Source organism: Coregonus clupeaformis, chromosome 31 (assembly GCF_020615455.1).
Source record: "Coregonus clupeaformis isolate EN_2021a chromosome 31, ASM2061545v1, whole genome shotgun sequence".
NCBI classification, from domain to species: Eukaryota; Metazoa; Chordata; class Actinopteri; order Salmoniformes; family Salmonidae; genus Coregonus; species Coregonus clupeaformis.
The window spans coordinates 13688598-13706192 of NC_059222.1; the positions used below are offsets into that span (position 1 = coordinate 13688598).

The following is a 17595-nucleotide window of genomic DNA, read 5'->3' on the forward strand; positions in this document are numbered from 1 at the left end:
CTACAGATGAGACATCACAGAGAGACACTAATCACACTCAGTGTTTCCCCTATATTCATTTAGCAGCGGTGGCCCAAATTGTTGCCACCACTGCAAAAATATATTCCTGCCAGGACACGCTTTTATATTTACATTTTAGTCATTTAGCAGACACTTATCCAGAGCGACTTACAGTTAGTGAGTGCATACATTTGTATTTTTTTTCATACTGGCCCCCCGTGGGAATCGAACCCACAACCCTGGCGTTGCAAGCGCCATGCTCTACCAACTGAGCTACACGGGGCCTTTTAAATGGATAGTCATTGGCTCCATGACTGGAAGTCTATGGGAACAGCTAGCATGTCATTGCGCTAACGCTAGTAGCAATGCAACCTCTATGTGTGTATGTGTGTGTGTGGCCCGGCCTTACTTCTGCTGGTACTCCTTGATGAGGCGCTTGGCCTTGCTGTACTTGCGCTCCAGAGCCTGGTACTGGGCCTGGGTCTCCTTCAGGTGCTCGTCCACAGCCTGACACAGACTCTGGGCCTCCATCCAGTAGCCCTCCAGCTTCTCCATGCGCTCCTTGTTCTCCTGTAGGGTTTGCTCCAGCTGGTTCTTGTCCATACGCCAGCGCTGCTTGTCCTGCTCTGCATGGTTCAGCTGGGAGTGTGGAGAAGTACACACACACAGATGCGCGTAAGTACACACACACAGGTACGTAAACGGACTGGCAGGGGACGAAACCGTAAATGCCACTGTATGTTAATTAAGTAGTGGCCGTATTGTACAATTAAACATTAGGACATAATATTTAATAATCACATAATATAACTTAACCTACCTTTCTTTTCAGCTGTTGGATCTCTGCCTGTGTTACAGCATGCTTTATTTGAAGCTGAGGAGAGAGAGAGTTAAGGAAGTTGTTGCAAAATCTGTCCAAAAAGTAGGACACTATATAAGGAAAAGGGTGACGAGCCCTTTGTCTTTAACGGTTTCTCTCACCTCCCGGTACTTATGGGCCAGCTTCTCAGGGTCCGTCTCCAGGGGAGAGATGTCCTCGTTCTCAGCCAGGTCAAACACCTCGATGGCAGAGGGGTACGTGGGGCTGACCTCCTCCTCGTCATCCTCCTCCTCGTCAGTACCATATTCACCTTCCTGGGGGAAGAGGACAGGTGAGCCCGAAGTAACTATTGGATTTGGGGTTTAATTGACCTCCAGGTCTTAATTGAGAGGGCCAAAGTGTCTGCATATTTGAATAGGTTCAATGTGCTTCCATCCATCCCATTTCACAGCATTTTTATAATTGCCTGCAAGGCACATAACCCTAATTGCTCCTGTAAGTCGCTCTGGATAAGAGCGTCTGCTAAATGACAAAAATGTAAAAATGTAAATGTAATGCCTGCGACTGCTGCCACTATAACAGCATCACGGTTGGTTCTCTATTGCTACTGAGATTGGCCACTAGATGGCGTATAACACCATTGAAGAGTATCCCTAGATCAGGGGAGGGAACACAGAACAAAACCTCAACCATTATGACATCATTCTGCATGTCAACATAATAAGATGGAGAACGAAGAATGTCCTGCATCCTCATAAGATTTTGATTGGATAGAGGTAAAAAAAAAAAATCATCCTTGTGATAGGTGATGACCTGAACCAATTTTGGTTCAACCCAGAGAGGAAGAGGCAAAAACATCAGAAACACTAGGGAGTCCTAGGGAGACAGAATGTCATTTATCCTTTTTGGCCTACGCTCTCTAAACTCACCTGTTGGAATGCATCACAAATGGCACCCTATTTCCTATATAGTGCACTACTTTTGACCAGAACCCATAGGAAGAATGGGGTGTCATTTGGGAAGCAGACTTGTGTTTATACTGTCTGGAGGCTATACTAAACAGTAACAGCGTAGCTATGGATACACGCCCATTCAGCTCACTCGATACAGCCACCGGCTTTGTGTCAATTCTGACAAAGATGTGATTGGCACACATACAGTATCTTAATCCTAAAGCTGAGGGGAAAAGAGAACACAGAGGCAAAAATTAATCTAAAAAGCGTAATATTCATTTGAAAAATTCAAATAGTGACCAGGTTTCAGTTTATCTCTAAGCTAGCTGTGTTCAGGGTCATGTTCTTTAGGGCACAGAGTAGCAAAATCTTTTGCAACATAAAGCAAACAAGTTCTGGTAGTAACTCCCTGCTGTCAGGTAGTCTGTCTGTCCATCTGTACTGTACTTCTTGGTTGTCCATGTACTGGCTGTAGACTGGTTGTAGACCTACCTATACTGGTTGTAGACTAGTTGTAGACCGGTTGTAGACTGATTGTAGACTAGTTATAGACCTACCTTTTGGTCATCTATGTACTGGTTGGTTACAGACTGGTTGGACTGGTTGTAGACCTACCTCTTGGTTGTCCATATACTGGCTGTAGCGTTGTTCCATCAGCTCTCTCTGCCAGCGCTCCTGTTCCAGGGTCTGTTGGATCAGCTGGGCCACCTCACTCTGCTCACCCGGCTTCTCTCGACCAATCAGAAACCTGCATACAATTACACAGCTTTTGAAAATGGCTTTCTGGCGTCCCGAGTGGCGCAGTGGTCTAAGGCATTGCATCGCAGTGCTAGCTGTGCCACTAGAGATCCTGGTTCGAGTCCAGGCTCTGTCGCAACCGGCCGCGACCGGGAGACCCATGGGGCGGCGCACAATTGGCCCAGCATCGTCCAGGTTAGGGGACGGTTTGGCCGGCAGGGATGTTCTTGTCCCATCGCGCACTAGCGACTCCTGTGGCGGGCCGGGCGAAGTGCACGCTGACACGGTCGCCAGGTGTACGGTGTTTCCGACACATTGGTACGGCTGGATTCCGGGTTAAGCAGGCTCAGTTCAAGAAGCAGAGCGGCTCGGTTGGGTTGTGTTTTGGAGGATGCACGGCTCTCGACCTTCGCCTCTCCCGTGTCCGTACGGGAGTTGCAGCGATGGGACAGGACTGTAACTACCAATTGGATACCACGAAATTGGGGAGAAAAAGGGACAATAAAAAAAAATATTCAAACAGGAAAATGGCTTTCTATGTGGACTGCAATAAGAGGAACCTCTATGATATGGTCCCTTAGCAAGAGGTTAAATAATCTGAATTATATAACCTCTTTCAACATTTAGATTCTCGACTCAATATGCTCAGAGAGAGATGTTTTTCAGTGTAATACCCTCTTCAGCTATGTAAGAGTAATCTGAGCAGTGCAGTTTAGAATGAGTACCCATAGTCAGTCAGTTATCAAGACAACCACAACAACCTTAGAATTCCCCCCGTTAACTATCAGGTAATTAAATGCTAACCAACACAGTTCCCATCCTCATTCACCCATCCATTCCCCTAGCTGACATTTTAATGAATAGGCCTGATTGACCGCCTGCCTGCCTCAACCCTTCCTTCCCCGTCTACCCTGTTCTATAATGCATGAGCAATCTCTGAAGAGGGCTCTGATCTTTGACAAGTCACACAACACTAACAATTACACACGCACGCACACACACACACACCACACACTAACAATTACCCCCATAGCTCTACTGACCACTAGTTCCAGAATTATGAATGAATGAGCCTGTATACGATAACAAAGGAGTGTTGGGGATTGGGGAACAGGCAGGCGACTCTGGTGGCCCATTCAGTCAACCACAAAAAGACCACTCTGGCATTTCAGAATGATAATTGTGTTGATGCCTGCTGTGAGGATGATGGTGATGTTTTTATGCTCTTCCATGGTCCAAATTTGAGTTTCAACTTTGTCTGTGGTTCTACTGTGGTTCTACTGTGGTTCTGTTGCTATATCTCTGAAGGGACGTTTTCGCTCTTCATCATGTTATCATCATGGCCCTATTTGACTTCTGATGACTGACTACTCTGCATGTCCTGATCTACACAGTATGTATGTGGGAGGATGTAGTCATTTTGCCAGTCTTCTCTAGAGTCTAAAGCCGCTGCAAAACTAAGAACAAAATGTGTACAGAAAACCTTAACGGAGTCTGACGTCACGTTGTACTACAAAGAAAATAAGAGTTGAGATTAGACTTGATGGGCCCAACTTTATACAGGGCCAAGTAATTTAACCTGTCTATATTCAAGTGTTTGAGAGAGATGTCCATCAAGGCAGACTCAGTAGAATTTTTTTTTCAAAGCAGTAGCAGTTGGTGAGGAATAGAGGCCTGCTAAAAAGAAAAGTGTTAGAAGCCTCTGTGACATCAGGGTGTTGCATCAAAGTGTGTATCCCAAATAGCACCCTGTTCCTTATATTGTGCACTATATTTGACCAGAGCACTATGGACCCTAGTCAAAAGTAGGGCACTATTGTCAAAAACGTATCCTCACTTGACGGTGCCTGTGGTGTTCCTGAGGACGGAGGCAGCGAAGGTCTGGGTGACCCCCACCAGACTGGTCCCATCTACCTCCACTATCAGGTCATTCACCTGGATCCTGGATGGATAAACACAAAGCAGCACAACAACCTCAGCTCAGTACCACAGTCTGATAACATGCTTACTTTTTCATTCATTTTAAAAAATTCAACCTTTATACAGCTTTGTCTCTTTGAGATATAAATCTATTTAGCAAGCGAGACCTGCTCACGCAAGGAACCATAATGCGACCGAATTGAATCACTTTGTTATTCCAAACCTATTTGTGGAAAAGCAATAACATATCAAATCAGCAAGCTAGACAGAGATGTGAATACTACTACTAGACACACAAGTTTGGCTCATCTCACATGCTTGATTGCTTCTTAGATGTATTAAATCATGCAGAACCTATTCAGGTAAGTCTGCCAGGAGTATAGATGGAAAAGCCGTAGATGGAGGCCACCATTTTGTGACGTACCTGCCGTCCCGGTGCGCTGCTCCTCCATCGGTGACCGTCTTGACAAAGATGCCCAGTTTCTCCAGGCCCATGTCTGCCCCCGCCCCCATCCCAATGATACTGATACCCAGCCCATCGCCATCTGAGGACAGTGGACAGAGGAGAAATACAGTCTGAACTGTGAGAAGACAATAAAATCATCATAATCCATGATGAAAATGAAAAGCTCTTTTGTTTCATAATAGCTTTTTTAAATCAATGTTGTTTTCCTGTGACATTCCTTTTACCTTAGGTTAACTTCCTGCATTGTCTTTTACAAATAGGTCAATGTAAAGATGGAGTGATTGAGAATTCCCTCTTGGGAGAAGGGAGAACTGAAAGACATCATGATGGAAAAATGATGGATGCGTGCTGATTGAGTGAGGGGATTGATTGTCTGATTGTCTCAAGAGAATGGCGATACAACTCCTCTTTACAGTACTGTGAAGTATAAGTACTGTGAAAATGAGTTTTCTTAAGTGTGCAATCTGGAATGTTCTTTGTTGTTGTTCGAATCCCAGATTGCCACATTAAGGTTATGGGGGTAACTGAGCTGAGGTGTACCTTTCTCCAGCTCGACGGGGAACAGATCGAGCCTCTCCACCCTCTTCTCCAGCTCGTACTCTGCAGACGCAGCCATGGGGTCCACGTCCTCGTTCCGACGATCATAGTCCTCGTTGGGGTAGGTGGCAAACACCTGACAGAGAAAGAGAACACAAAACAGCTTATTACAACTATTTAAACATACTTTTTACTTAGGCTGGGTATGTGTAAAGCACTTTGTGACAACTGCTGATGTAAAAAGGGCTTTATAAAATACATTTTTGATTGATTGATTTACAAATTGAGCAGTAGTTGCAGGTTTACCGTTGAGTATGAGGCTGTTTCTATCCATGTTAGAAAAGGGCTTTAGTTCCATGGTGTTCAGATAGGGTGGATGGAGGTGGGACATAGTGAAAAAGGTGACCACAGTGTTGTCTTTAGTGCATTATACTGACACGTCATTTACCTCTAAAAAATGACAATTTCCATCACCAAATTTGCCTCAGTTAAAGCTTGTTTCAACTACCAAAATGCTATTATATTCAGGTAACAGACCTCAAATGAACCCCAGTATAAAACCCAAGCACCTCTCATAGAATAGATAGTGGCCCATTTCAGAGCAGAGCTTCCCACTTTAGCCCAGCTCCAACAGCATTCTTGCATCCCAAATAGCACCATATTCCCTACATAGTGCACTACTTTTGACCAGAGCCCTATGGATAGTGCACTATATAGGGAATAGGGTGCTATTTGGGACGTAAACCCATGACAGTATACATAAGCACCTTCAGCATGCTAATGCAGGCCTGGCCACTGCAGCTGCTATACACACACGTGTCCTCTCTTTCACGGCCATGGCCACTCTTCTCTCTGGTCTTCCAGGGAGGCTCAGGTCACGCACCACCTCACACGTGCACCTCACATAACCACTCTCCTACTAGGCTACACAGGACCTGCTCTGTGCTTTACCCTCTCTTCTCTTTCCATCTCACTCTTCACCCTCCCATCCGTATCACTCATTCCTCTTCTTTCCCTCCCTCCCTCCTCTCTCCATCCCTAATACCCTCTTCTCTTTTCTCACTCCCCTTTTTTATCTCCCTCTTTTGCCTCTTCTCCTCACTCCCTCAGTTCCCAATATTACCTCTTATCTTTTTATTGTTTCCCTCCAATGAATATCCCTCCTCCCCTCTGTTACAACCGTCTTTATGTTGATACCTTTTGTCATTTCCTTACTCTATATCTGTTTGTGCCTGTCTAAGAGTAGTCAGTACAAACACACCTCTTTGCTTGAACAGTGCCGTCTAAATCACATGGTCTTTGTCTCCGTAGCAACCACACAGTGAAGTGCTTGTCAGATTTGACATTGCCTCTATGATTCAACCAACCTTACCCTGAGAGAAGTAAATGGAGTATTATCTGTGAATTCATACATCATTGAATACTAGGAAGGTTGAGGTGAGGCACATTTCTTTGACTGGGTTAAACTGTATCTAGGTCTGTGCAGCTGGATCAAAGAACACCCAGAAGAGGTCTTTCATCAAAGCAGCCATTGTACAGTACATACACTGTTGATGACACATCCCATGACAACGTAAATGCCAGCTCAGAGCTACAGTTGAAGTCGGAAGTTTACATACACCTAGGATGGAGACATTAAAATTCGTTTTTCAACCACTCCACACATTTCTTGTTAACAAACTATAGTTTTGGCAATTCGGTTAGGACATCTACTTTGTGCATGACACAAGCAATTTTTCCTACAATTGTTTACAGACAGATTATTTCACTTATAATCCACTGTATCACAATTCCAGTGGGTCAGAAGTTTACATACACTACGTTGACTGTGCCTTTAAACAGCTTGGACAATTCCAGAAAATGATGTCATGGCTTTAGACGCTTCTGATAGGCTAATTGAAATCATTTGAGTCAATTGGAGGTGTACCTGTGGATGTATTTCAAGGCCTACCTTCAAACTCAGTGCCTCTTTGCTTGACATCATGTGAAAATCAAAAGAAATCAGCCAAGACCTCAGATAAAAAAAGTTGACTTCCACACATCCTTGGGAGCAATTTCCAAACGCCTGAAGGTACCACATTCATCTGTACAAACAATAGTACGCAAGTATAAACACCATGGGACCACGTAGCCGTCATACCGCTCAGGAAGGAGACGCATTCTGTCTCCTAGAGATGAACGTACTTTGGTGTGAAAAGTGCAAATCAATCCCAGAACAACACCAAAGGACCTTGTGAAGATGCTGGAGGAAACAGGTACAAAAGTATCTATATCCACAGTAAAACGAGTCCTATATCGACATAACCTGTAAGGCCGCTCAGCAAGGAAGAAGCCACTGCTCCAAAACCACCATAAAAAAGCCAGACTACGGTTTGCAACTGCACATGGGGACAAAGATCGTACTTTTTGGAGAAATGTCCTCTGGTCTGATGAAACAAAAATATAACTGTTTGGCCATAAGGACTATCGTTATGTTTGGAGGAAAAAGGGGGTTGCTTGCAAGCCGAAGAACACCATCCCAACCGTGAAGCACGAGGGTGGCAGCATCATGCTGTGGGGGTGCTTTGCTGCAGGAGGGACTGGTGCACTTCACAAAATAGATGGCATCATGAGGAAGGAAAAGTATGTGGATATATTGAAGCAACATCTCAAGACATCAGTCAGGAAGTTAAAGCTTGGTCGCAAATGGGTCTTCCAAATGGACAATGACCCCAAGCATACTTCCAAAGTTGTGGCAAGATGGTCAAGGTATTGGAGTGGCCATCACAAAGCCCTGACCTCAATCCTATAGAAAATATGTGGGCAGAACTGAAAAAGTGTGTGCGAGCAAGGAGGCCTACAAACCTGACTAAGTTACACCAGCTTTGTCAGGAGGAATGGACCAAAATTCACCCAACTTATTGTGGGAAGCTTGTGGAAGGCTACCCGAAACGTTTGACCCAAGTTAAACAATTTAAAGGCATTGCTACCAAATACTTATTGAGTGTATGTAAACTTCTGACCCACTGGGAATGTGATGAAAGAAATAAAAGCTGAAATAAATAATTCTCTCTACTATTAATCTGACATTTCACATTCTTAAAATAAAGTGGTGATCCTAACTCACCTAAAACAGGGAATTATTACTAGGATTAAATGTCAGGAATTGTGAAAAACTGAGTTTAAATGTATTTGGCTAAGGTGTATGTAAACTTCCGACTTCAACTGTATACATTCATGCACACACACACACGTTCTGACACTAGCTAAACCAGTAAACCTCTGACTGGTGTCGACCAATTGCGTGGGTTGGGCATATGGTCTAAATGGGTTGTGTGATTTAGGTTACCTTTGTATTTAGACGGATTAGGAAAATATGGATTATACGCAGACAAAAAATATGTTTCGCCTTCGTGTGAATGGATGTAGCCTGGCATTAGCACATGGCTATTCAAATCTTACCCTATGAGGTCCGGACTACTGCTGGTATTCTGTTCTACCTGATAATTAATTGCACCCACCTGGTGTCCCAGGTCTAAATCAGTCCCTGATTAGAGAATGCAAAAAAAGCAGTGGAACTGGTTTCGAGGTCCAGATTTGAATTTGAGGGCTAGTAGCACATCAACAGTTAAAACAACTGAAAGTGGTCCTCCAAAGCTCTCTTACTCTCTCACTGTGTGCATCCGAAATCACACCCTATTCCCTATATAGGGCACAACTTCTGACCAGAGCCCTATTCTTGTCTATGTATTGTATCTGTGTCTGAAGCACCGCCATAGTGCTAATAAAATTGCCCTAAGGGGACAAATCAAGTTATCTGAATTGATTTGACAAGTAGTGCACTACATAGCGAGTAGGGTGCAATTTGGGATTTAGCCACTGTCTCACATGGCAGTTCGCTCCTTGAGTTTAATGGCCACAGCTGGTGGCCCTTCCTGACCCCATTTCATGGCCTCGTGACCAGAGACCAACTAAAGTTCAGGCAGTATAGAGTGTTAAAACATGTCAAAGGAAACAAGTCCCTTACATCCGGATGTGTCTGTACTCTGTACCACCTGCCTGTGTTGGGCTGGGCTGCATCATCCGCCTGCAGATTCAGCTCTGCACACTGACTGACAAGGCAAAGACACACGCACACACTGACATGGCACACACACACACACACAGGCACAAGGCCAACACTTTCTCCTTCCAAAGTCAAGAGATTTACTTCTTCCTTATATGAGAGTATCCCACTAAGGGCCAGACAGACACTGATCATCTTACATGATGCTCTCATATCCTCCCTGCCTCCCTTCCTCCCTTCTGTACTGTATGCACACACACAGTAGATGAACACTGGCTGAGCTTGGCGGGGCAGATAAGGTGGCATTGTGGCAGTCAATGAGAGAGATGAGTCTGCCTGCCAGCCTTTCCCCCTTTCATAAGACAAACATTGGGATTAAGGTGGGGGGCTGGCAGGGGGAGGCTGGGGCAGGGGAGGGCTGGGGCAGGGGAGGGGGAGGGGGAGGATACATGCTGCTGCTCCAGTTGTGACAGATAGTAGGTCACAGTGGCTAACAGATGGCCAGGAACACCCCTCCCTCCAGCCCTCTCTGCCACCAACCAACTGACTGGGACACCCTACAAAAGCTGTGTGCAGCTAGTAGCTAAACTAAGCTAATGCCTTCTGTTTGTGTCAGAACAGGGAAACCAAACAGGGAAACCACTTGGAATGTATCACATATTAAAATGCCCCAGCAAGTGACAACCACATTTTTGTACAATGTAGTTTGCCTACCCTGAGTGAATGACAAAAACACACAAATGACTAGGTTGGTATTACGGCGGTATATAGAGGTATGCACTCATGCTGGTTTTTTTCTCCAACAATTACCACAATGGTTCCTAGGCTGCACCCTATTCCCTATGGCCCTGGTCAAACGTAGTGATGGGGAAACTAAGCTTCCTGAAGCATTGAGCATTTCCTGCCAATTGTATCAAAACTAGGTTAATTACTTGAGGATTTGATCAACACAGTGTACATTGCCTAAATTCAACATACCTGGTCTTCCAGGCCAGTTAAATCCAAAACATGAAGTTTCTGCAGCACTCCAGGACCAGGGTTGCCTACCCCTGTACTACAGAATAGGGTGACACTTGGTACACAGCCCTTGGCTGGGAGGGATGTGGTTGGCTAACAGTGTGGTCAAGTGGTTACATCCTCCTAGTACAGGTTCTCAAATTCGGTCCTTGGGACCCCAAAGGGTGCATGTTTTGGTTTCTGCCCTAGCACTACACAGCTGATTCAAATAATCAACTAATCATCAAGCTTTGATCATTTGAATCAGCTGTGTAATGTTAGGGCAAAAACCAAAACGTGCACCCCTTGGGGTCCCGAGGACCGAGTTTGGGAAACGCTGTCCTAGTAGAAAGCAGTTTACCCTGTTCCTCCTCTTGTTGCTTTCCCCAAAAACAAATCTGTGTGGATGTGGTGGTGACCGGTGATCATTTCTTACAACAGAAATAGCATGTTCCTTTCCACACAGTCTCTCCACAAGCTCAGCTGCTAACCTATTAACATAACGACTGGGGCGTTTTACACATTTTTATAACACTCTCTTAGTCGCTCTTCCTATTATATTTACTTTTTTACAAGATGTTAGTTTTCACTCTGTATACTATTTGCTCTGAATTGCATTTTCTTGATTCCTTCGCATCCTCTGTGCTGGCCTCCTTCTCAAAACCCATTGGATGAGAAGGTCAGAGATCCCTCCCCTCTGACCTTCTCATCCAATGGGTTTTGACAAGAGAGGATGTGAGGAATCAAGGCAATGCAATTGAGATTCTCCCCATGTCCCATTGAAATGGCACTTTGGTAGTTGAAGAAAGCTCTGACTAAAGTAGAATTATGGGATGGAAAGTGAATCCCATTGGTGAGCTTGGTTGTCCCATTGCTATCTTCGTTCTAGACTGCCTGTTCTGAACTATCTGCTACTTTCAGTCTCAGAGCATTTCATTTCAATGTACCGGATATCTGTTGCAATTAACCCACTATATGTGTGATAAATTGGTTTCCGAGAGCTGGCGTGTGGCTTAATCAAACTGCAGCAGCAACAAGCTCAGCACAGACTTAACGTCCCTCTGAGAATCACTCAGGTGAACCTACCTCCAACAAACACTCAATCTCCCACTAACTGTCCTGACGACAATCAAAACAATCAAACTGCAGCAACAAGCTCAGCACGTATAACAAACAGACTTAACGTCCCTCCGAGAATGATGTAGACGTACCTACAACAAACACTCAATCCCACTTAGTCTCCTAATGATTAAATCACATAAACAAGCTAAATATAAGGAAGGGATACCTCCAACAAACAATCACAGTCGGTTCCAATGCGCTCGCCACCCCTTCCCCTTGCCACTAACATGTCAATGTTTGCAGATCTGAATGGTCTGGAAAGGTATACGCAGTGTAGTGGTGAAGCTTCCACATATAGATCTGCAAACATTGAAGGGCCAAAAGGAAGGGGCAGGGAGTGAATTGGGACCGGACAACAACATGGCTCCAGTCTACACACATAACAGTGTAACAAGGTTAGGCAGTCTGGCCTAAGGGGGGGAGGTGGGTATTATTCCAAAATCCTCATAAAAATTAAAGTTAATCCCAATCCCAGAAGTGAGTCCTGTACTGCCTGGCCCTGCAGCCATGACAGACAGAAAGCTGGGATGCATGTGGCCCTACCATATCTCCTTCCTGTCATCCCTCCATCATGCTATTCTTTCATCCTCTCTATTTTACCATCCTGCCATCCATTCTGCCAACCCTCCATCCTGCCATCCCTCCTCCTGCCAAGAAAATGGATGTGGTGGCAGCTTTGCCTTTGTCATGGTAACTGTTGCGTAGCGTTAGCGAGCAGAGCATGTGTGGTTGGCAGGGCAGGCTTGGTCAGCACCGTGTCACAGTGAGCTTAGCTGAGCCGAGTTGACCCTGGGTGCGCATCAACACAGCATGACAACAAGGTCAGCCACAGAGCTGAATGACACTACGTGTGCGTCTCAAATGGCACCCTATTTCCTATGCAATGAACTTATTTTGTAGTGAACTCCTTCTAAACCCTTTAAGATGGAAAAACCATTCAAACTTTAAAATGTGCAGACAGCTCTGGAATAGGTTGCTTGCATACAACTTTTTGATATCAAAATAGGGCGTTGAATCAAAAATGCATATTTTGACCAATGGGTAATTGTGTAGAAAACCAATGGTCCAAACCTCATGTCTCTATCATAATCCATTCAAAAGTTATTGGAGTTTTTACCCTTGTAGGATGGCCAGAATTAGAAAACTTCTGGAAAATTGCATCACATCCATTAGGCTGGATTCTGTGCAAGAATTAAGGCTACTGGCTGCCTGACAGGCTCACTTTCCGGTTGAACTTGTCATCTTTCTTCTTGAATCCACATGACCTAAAACAATATACAGTGGGGGGAAAAAGTATTTAGTCAGCCACCAATTGTGCAAGTTCTCCCACTTAAAAAGATGAGAGAGGCCTGTAATTTTCATCATAGGTACACGTCAAGAAAATCACATTGTAGGATTTTTTATGAATTTATTTGCAAATTATGGTGGAAAATAAGTATTTGGTCACCTACAAACAAGCAAGATTTCTGGCTCTCACAGACCTGTAACTTCTTCTTTAAGAGGCTCCTCTGTCCTCCACTCGTTACCTGTATTAATGGCACCTGTTTGAACTTCTTATCAGTATAAAAGACACCTGGCCACAACCTCAAACAGTCACACTCCAAACTCCACTATGGCCAAGACCAAAGAGCTGTCAAAGGACACCAGAAACAAAATTGTAGACCTGCACCAGGCTGGGAAGACTGAATCTGCAATAGGTAAGCAGCTTGGTTTGAAGAAATCAACTGTGGGAGCAATTATTAGGAAATGGAAGACATACAAGACCACTGATAATCTCCCACGATCTGGGGCTCCACGCAAGATCTCACCCCGTGGGGTCAAAATTATCACAAGAACGGTGAGCAAAAATCCCAGAACCACACGGGGGGGACCTAGTGAATGACCTGCAGAGAGCTGGGACCAAAGTAACAAAGCCTACCATCAGTAACACACTACGCCGCCAGGGACTCAAATCCTGCAGTGCCAGACGTGTCCCCCTGCTTAAGCCAGTACATGTCCAGGCCCGTCTGAAGTTTCCTAGAGTGCATTTGGATGATCCAGAAGAGGATTGGGAGAATGTCATGTGGTCAGATGAAACCAAAATATAACTTTTTGGTAAAAACTCAACTCGTCGTGTTTGGAGGACAAAGAATGCTGAGTTGCATCCAAAGAACACCATACCTACTGTGAAGCATGGGGGTGGAAACATCATGCTTTGGGGCTGTTTTTCTGCAAAGGGACCAGGACGACTGATCCGTGTAAAGGAAAGAATGAATGGGGCCATGTATCGTGAGATTTTGAGTGAAAACCTCCTTCCATCAGCAAGGGCATTGAAGATGAAACGTGGCTGGGTCTTTCAGCATGACAATGATCCCAAACACACCGCCCTGGCAACGAAGGAGTGGCTTCGTAAGAAGCATTTCAAGGTCCTGGAGTGGCCTAGCCAGTCTCCAGATCTCAACCCCATAGAAAATCTTTGGAGGGAGTTGAAAGTCCGTGTTGCCCAGAGACAGCCCCAAAACATCACTGCTCTAGAGGAGATCTGCATGGAGGAATGGGCCAAAATACCAGCAACAGTGTGTGAAAACCTTGTGAAGACTTACAGAAAACGTTTGACCTGTGTCATTGCCAACAAAGGGTATATAACAAAGTATTGAGAAACTTTTGTTATTGACCAAATACTTATTTTCCACCATAATTTGCAAATAAATTCATAAAAAATCCTACAATGTGATTTTCTGGATTTTTTTCTCTCATTTTGTCTGTCATAGTTGACGTGTACCTATGATGAAAATTACAGGCCTCTCTCATCTTTTTAAGTGGGAGAACTTGCACAATTGGTGGCTGACTAAATACTTTTTTCCCCCACTGTAGAGGTAAGATAGATATCGATTTTGAGACATGACGTAGTATTTTCATATTTTGGTATAAACTTTTCATATTAATTTGAAATTCCTGTTCTTTTTCGAAGATTTCTAACAAAAACAAGTGTATCTCCATGAAATGTCAACGGAGAACTGAGCGTATACCAAACTTATTTTCAAAGCTTTGCTAATTTTGTGACTAGATATTGAAATAGTTGAAAAACCATTTAGCAGGTAGAAATTGTAGTATGTTTGCAAGCATTAGTAAAATGGAGGGGTTTTACTTGGACCACAAGGGAAGCCAGGGAGATGTAATGCATCACAATGTGGCCAGGTATCATAAAACTGTCCTTATCAGTGAATCTATTGGCCAGTCATAATCTCACACCATGTACTATCCAGTGAATCTATTGGCCAGTCATATCTCACACACTGTACTACCCAGTGAATCTATTGGCCAGTCATATCTCACACAATGTACTACCCAGTGAATCTATTTGCCAGTCATATCTCACACAATGTACTACCCAGTGAATCTATTGGCCAGTCATATCTCACACACTGTACTACCCAGTGAATCTATTGGCCAGTCACACATTGCCCATGAGAAGGGGAAGACCAAACAGATTATCAGCAAGGTCATTCTGTCCCACTTTTCTGGCTGCATATTATACAGTCTATGGGCTGCAACATATTATACAGTCTATAGGCTGCACAATATTAAACAGTCTATGGGCTGCACCATATTATACAGTCTATGCCTCTATGGGCTGCACCCCCCAACTTAATGCACACAACAGTACAGTCCTGCTGCATGCAGCCTCTGTGTGTTGTTTTTGTATGTGAAGCTAGGGCTGTGGCGGTCATGACATTTTGTCAGCTGGTGATTGCTATTCATTAGGCCTACTCATCTTGTTGGCTTACGAAAAATAAAATGTGGACAGTTCTTCTAACATCTTCAATATGCGCCTCGGAATTCAATAAGAAGGACACACGCAGTTGCGTCCCCGATGTGCCTGTCTTCACTTGTAGCCTACTTCGGAGCTGAGATACATGCCTGTGGGAAGAACCCAATCATGTGACAGGCATTGGCTAATAAGAATTTAGATATCTGAGAGAGCCATGTGAGTGAGAGGTGCTTCGGAACACGCAGCCAGGAGAAGGGAATTATAACTATTATATTCAGCCCAAGGGCACAACGGCCACTGGCCGCAAAAGGCATGGATATTTTTAGGGGGCATTATGTCCACACTAGGGGGATGCCCCCGGGAAATTCGAGGCATTATCAAGTGCTTGTCAAATTGTGAATGAGAGACTGATGAAGTGTGTGCAGCTTGTGAAAGAAACAAAGCAGAGCTCATGCCTTTCATGCATCTTTTTTTCAAATCATCATTAGTCACATCATGCAGCCTTAGAATGTATTAGAAATCTAAACATATAGTCCAATGTTTGTATCACAACTAAAGTTGCATAAATAACTCTAAATTAAACATATAGGAGTACCTGTTTCTTTGTTAACCGCTCAACACAGAATAGCCTCATTTGGCACTCCCTCAGAAATTGTTTAGAGAAAGCATCCATTCTATTTTATTCAGCTATGTTCAATTGTATTCTTCATACTATAAAATAATGCCACAGAATTCGAAGCAAATCTTGTCTACTAAATGAACTAGTGTAGCCCACAGCAATATGGCATAGCCAGATCAGGGCCTAACATAAGAACAACTCAGACCTAAGATCAAGGTTATCCTACCAACGTGACATTAAAAACTGTAATATCTTATGTTTCACCGAGTCGTGGCTGAACGACGACATGGATAACATACAGCTGGCGGGTTATACGCTACATCGGCAGGATAGAACGGCTGACTCCGGTAAGACAAGGGGTGGCGGTCTGTGTATATTTATAAACAACAGCTGGTGCACGATTTCTAAGGAAGTCTCGAGGTTTTGCTCGCTTGAGGTCGAGTATCTCATGGAAAGCGGTCAACCACACTATTTCGTAGCTGTCTATTTACCACCACAAACTGATGCTGGCACTAATATTGCACTCAATGAGCTGTATAAGGCCATAAGTAAACAGGAAAACGCTCATCCAGAGGCAGTGCTCCTAGTGGCCGGGGACTTTAATGCAAGGAAACTTACATCCGTTCTACCTCATTTCTACCAGCATGTTAAATGTGCAACAAGAGGAAAAAAACATCTAGACCACCTTTACTCCACACACAGAGACACGTACAAAGCAAATCTGACCATAACTCTATCCTCCTGATTCCTGCTTATAAGTAAAAACTAAAGCAGGAAGCACCAGTGACTCGGTTAATAAGGAAGTGGTCAGATGACACAGATGCTACGCTACAGGACTGTTTTGCTAGCACAGACTGGAATATGTTCCGGGATTCTTCCAATAGCATTGAAGAGTACACCACATCAGTCACTGGCTTCATCAATAAGTGCATCAATGACGTCCCCCCCACAGTGACCGTACGTACATATCCCAACCAGAAGCCATGGATTACAGGCAACATCCGCACTGAGATAAAGGGTAGAGCTGCCGCTTTAAAGAAGTGGGACTCTAACCCGGACGCTTATAAGAAATCCCGCTATATCCTCAGACGAACCATCAAACAGGCAAAGAGTCAATACAGGACTAAGATTCAATCGACTACACCGGCTCTGACGCTCGTCGGATGTGGCAGGGCTTGAAAACTATTACAGACTACAAAGGGAGGCACAGCCGCGAGCTGCCCAGTGACACAAGCCTACCAGACGAGCTAAATAACTTCTATGCTTGCTTCGAGGCAAGCAACACTGAAGCATGCATGAGAGCATCAGCTGTTCCGGATGACTATGTGATCACACTCTCCGTAGCCGATGTGAGTAAGACTTTTAAGCAGGTCAACATTCACAAGGCCGCAGGGCCAGACGGATTACCAGGACGTGTACTCTGAGCATGCGCTGACCAACTGGCAAGTGTCTTCACTGACATTTTCAACATGTCCCTGACTGAGTCTGTAATACCAACATGTTTCAAGCAGACCACCATAGTCCCTGTGCCCAAGAACACTAAGATAACCTGCCTTAATGACTACCAACCCGTAGCACTCACGTCTGTACCATGAAGTGCTTTGAAAGGCTGGTCATGGCTCACATCA

General features: G+C 44.4%; 1 protein-coding gene across 1 annotated transcript in view; it reads right to left on the reverse strand.

Moving 5' to 3' along the window:
• LOC121547582 (neurabin-2) overlaps positions 1-17595 on the reverse strand; it is a 32323-nt gene that overhangs the window by 1938 nt on the left and 12790 nt on the right. The window contains exons 3-9 of the mRNA XM_041858926.1: positions 5438-5570; positions 4856-4976; positions 4349-4453; positions 2389-2521; positions 982-1134; positions 821-874; positions 410-639 (exon numbers count right to left, since the gene is read on the reverse strand). Of these exons, the coding sequence (XP_041714860.1) occupies positions 410-639; positions 821-874; positions 982-1134; positions 2389-2521; positions 4349-4453; positions 4856-4976; positions 5438-5570 (929 nt within the window). The remainder of the gene's footprint in view (positions 1-409; positions 640-820; positions 875-981; positions 1135-2388; positions 2522-4348; positions 4454-4855; positions 4977-5437; positions 5571-17595) is intronic.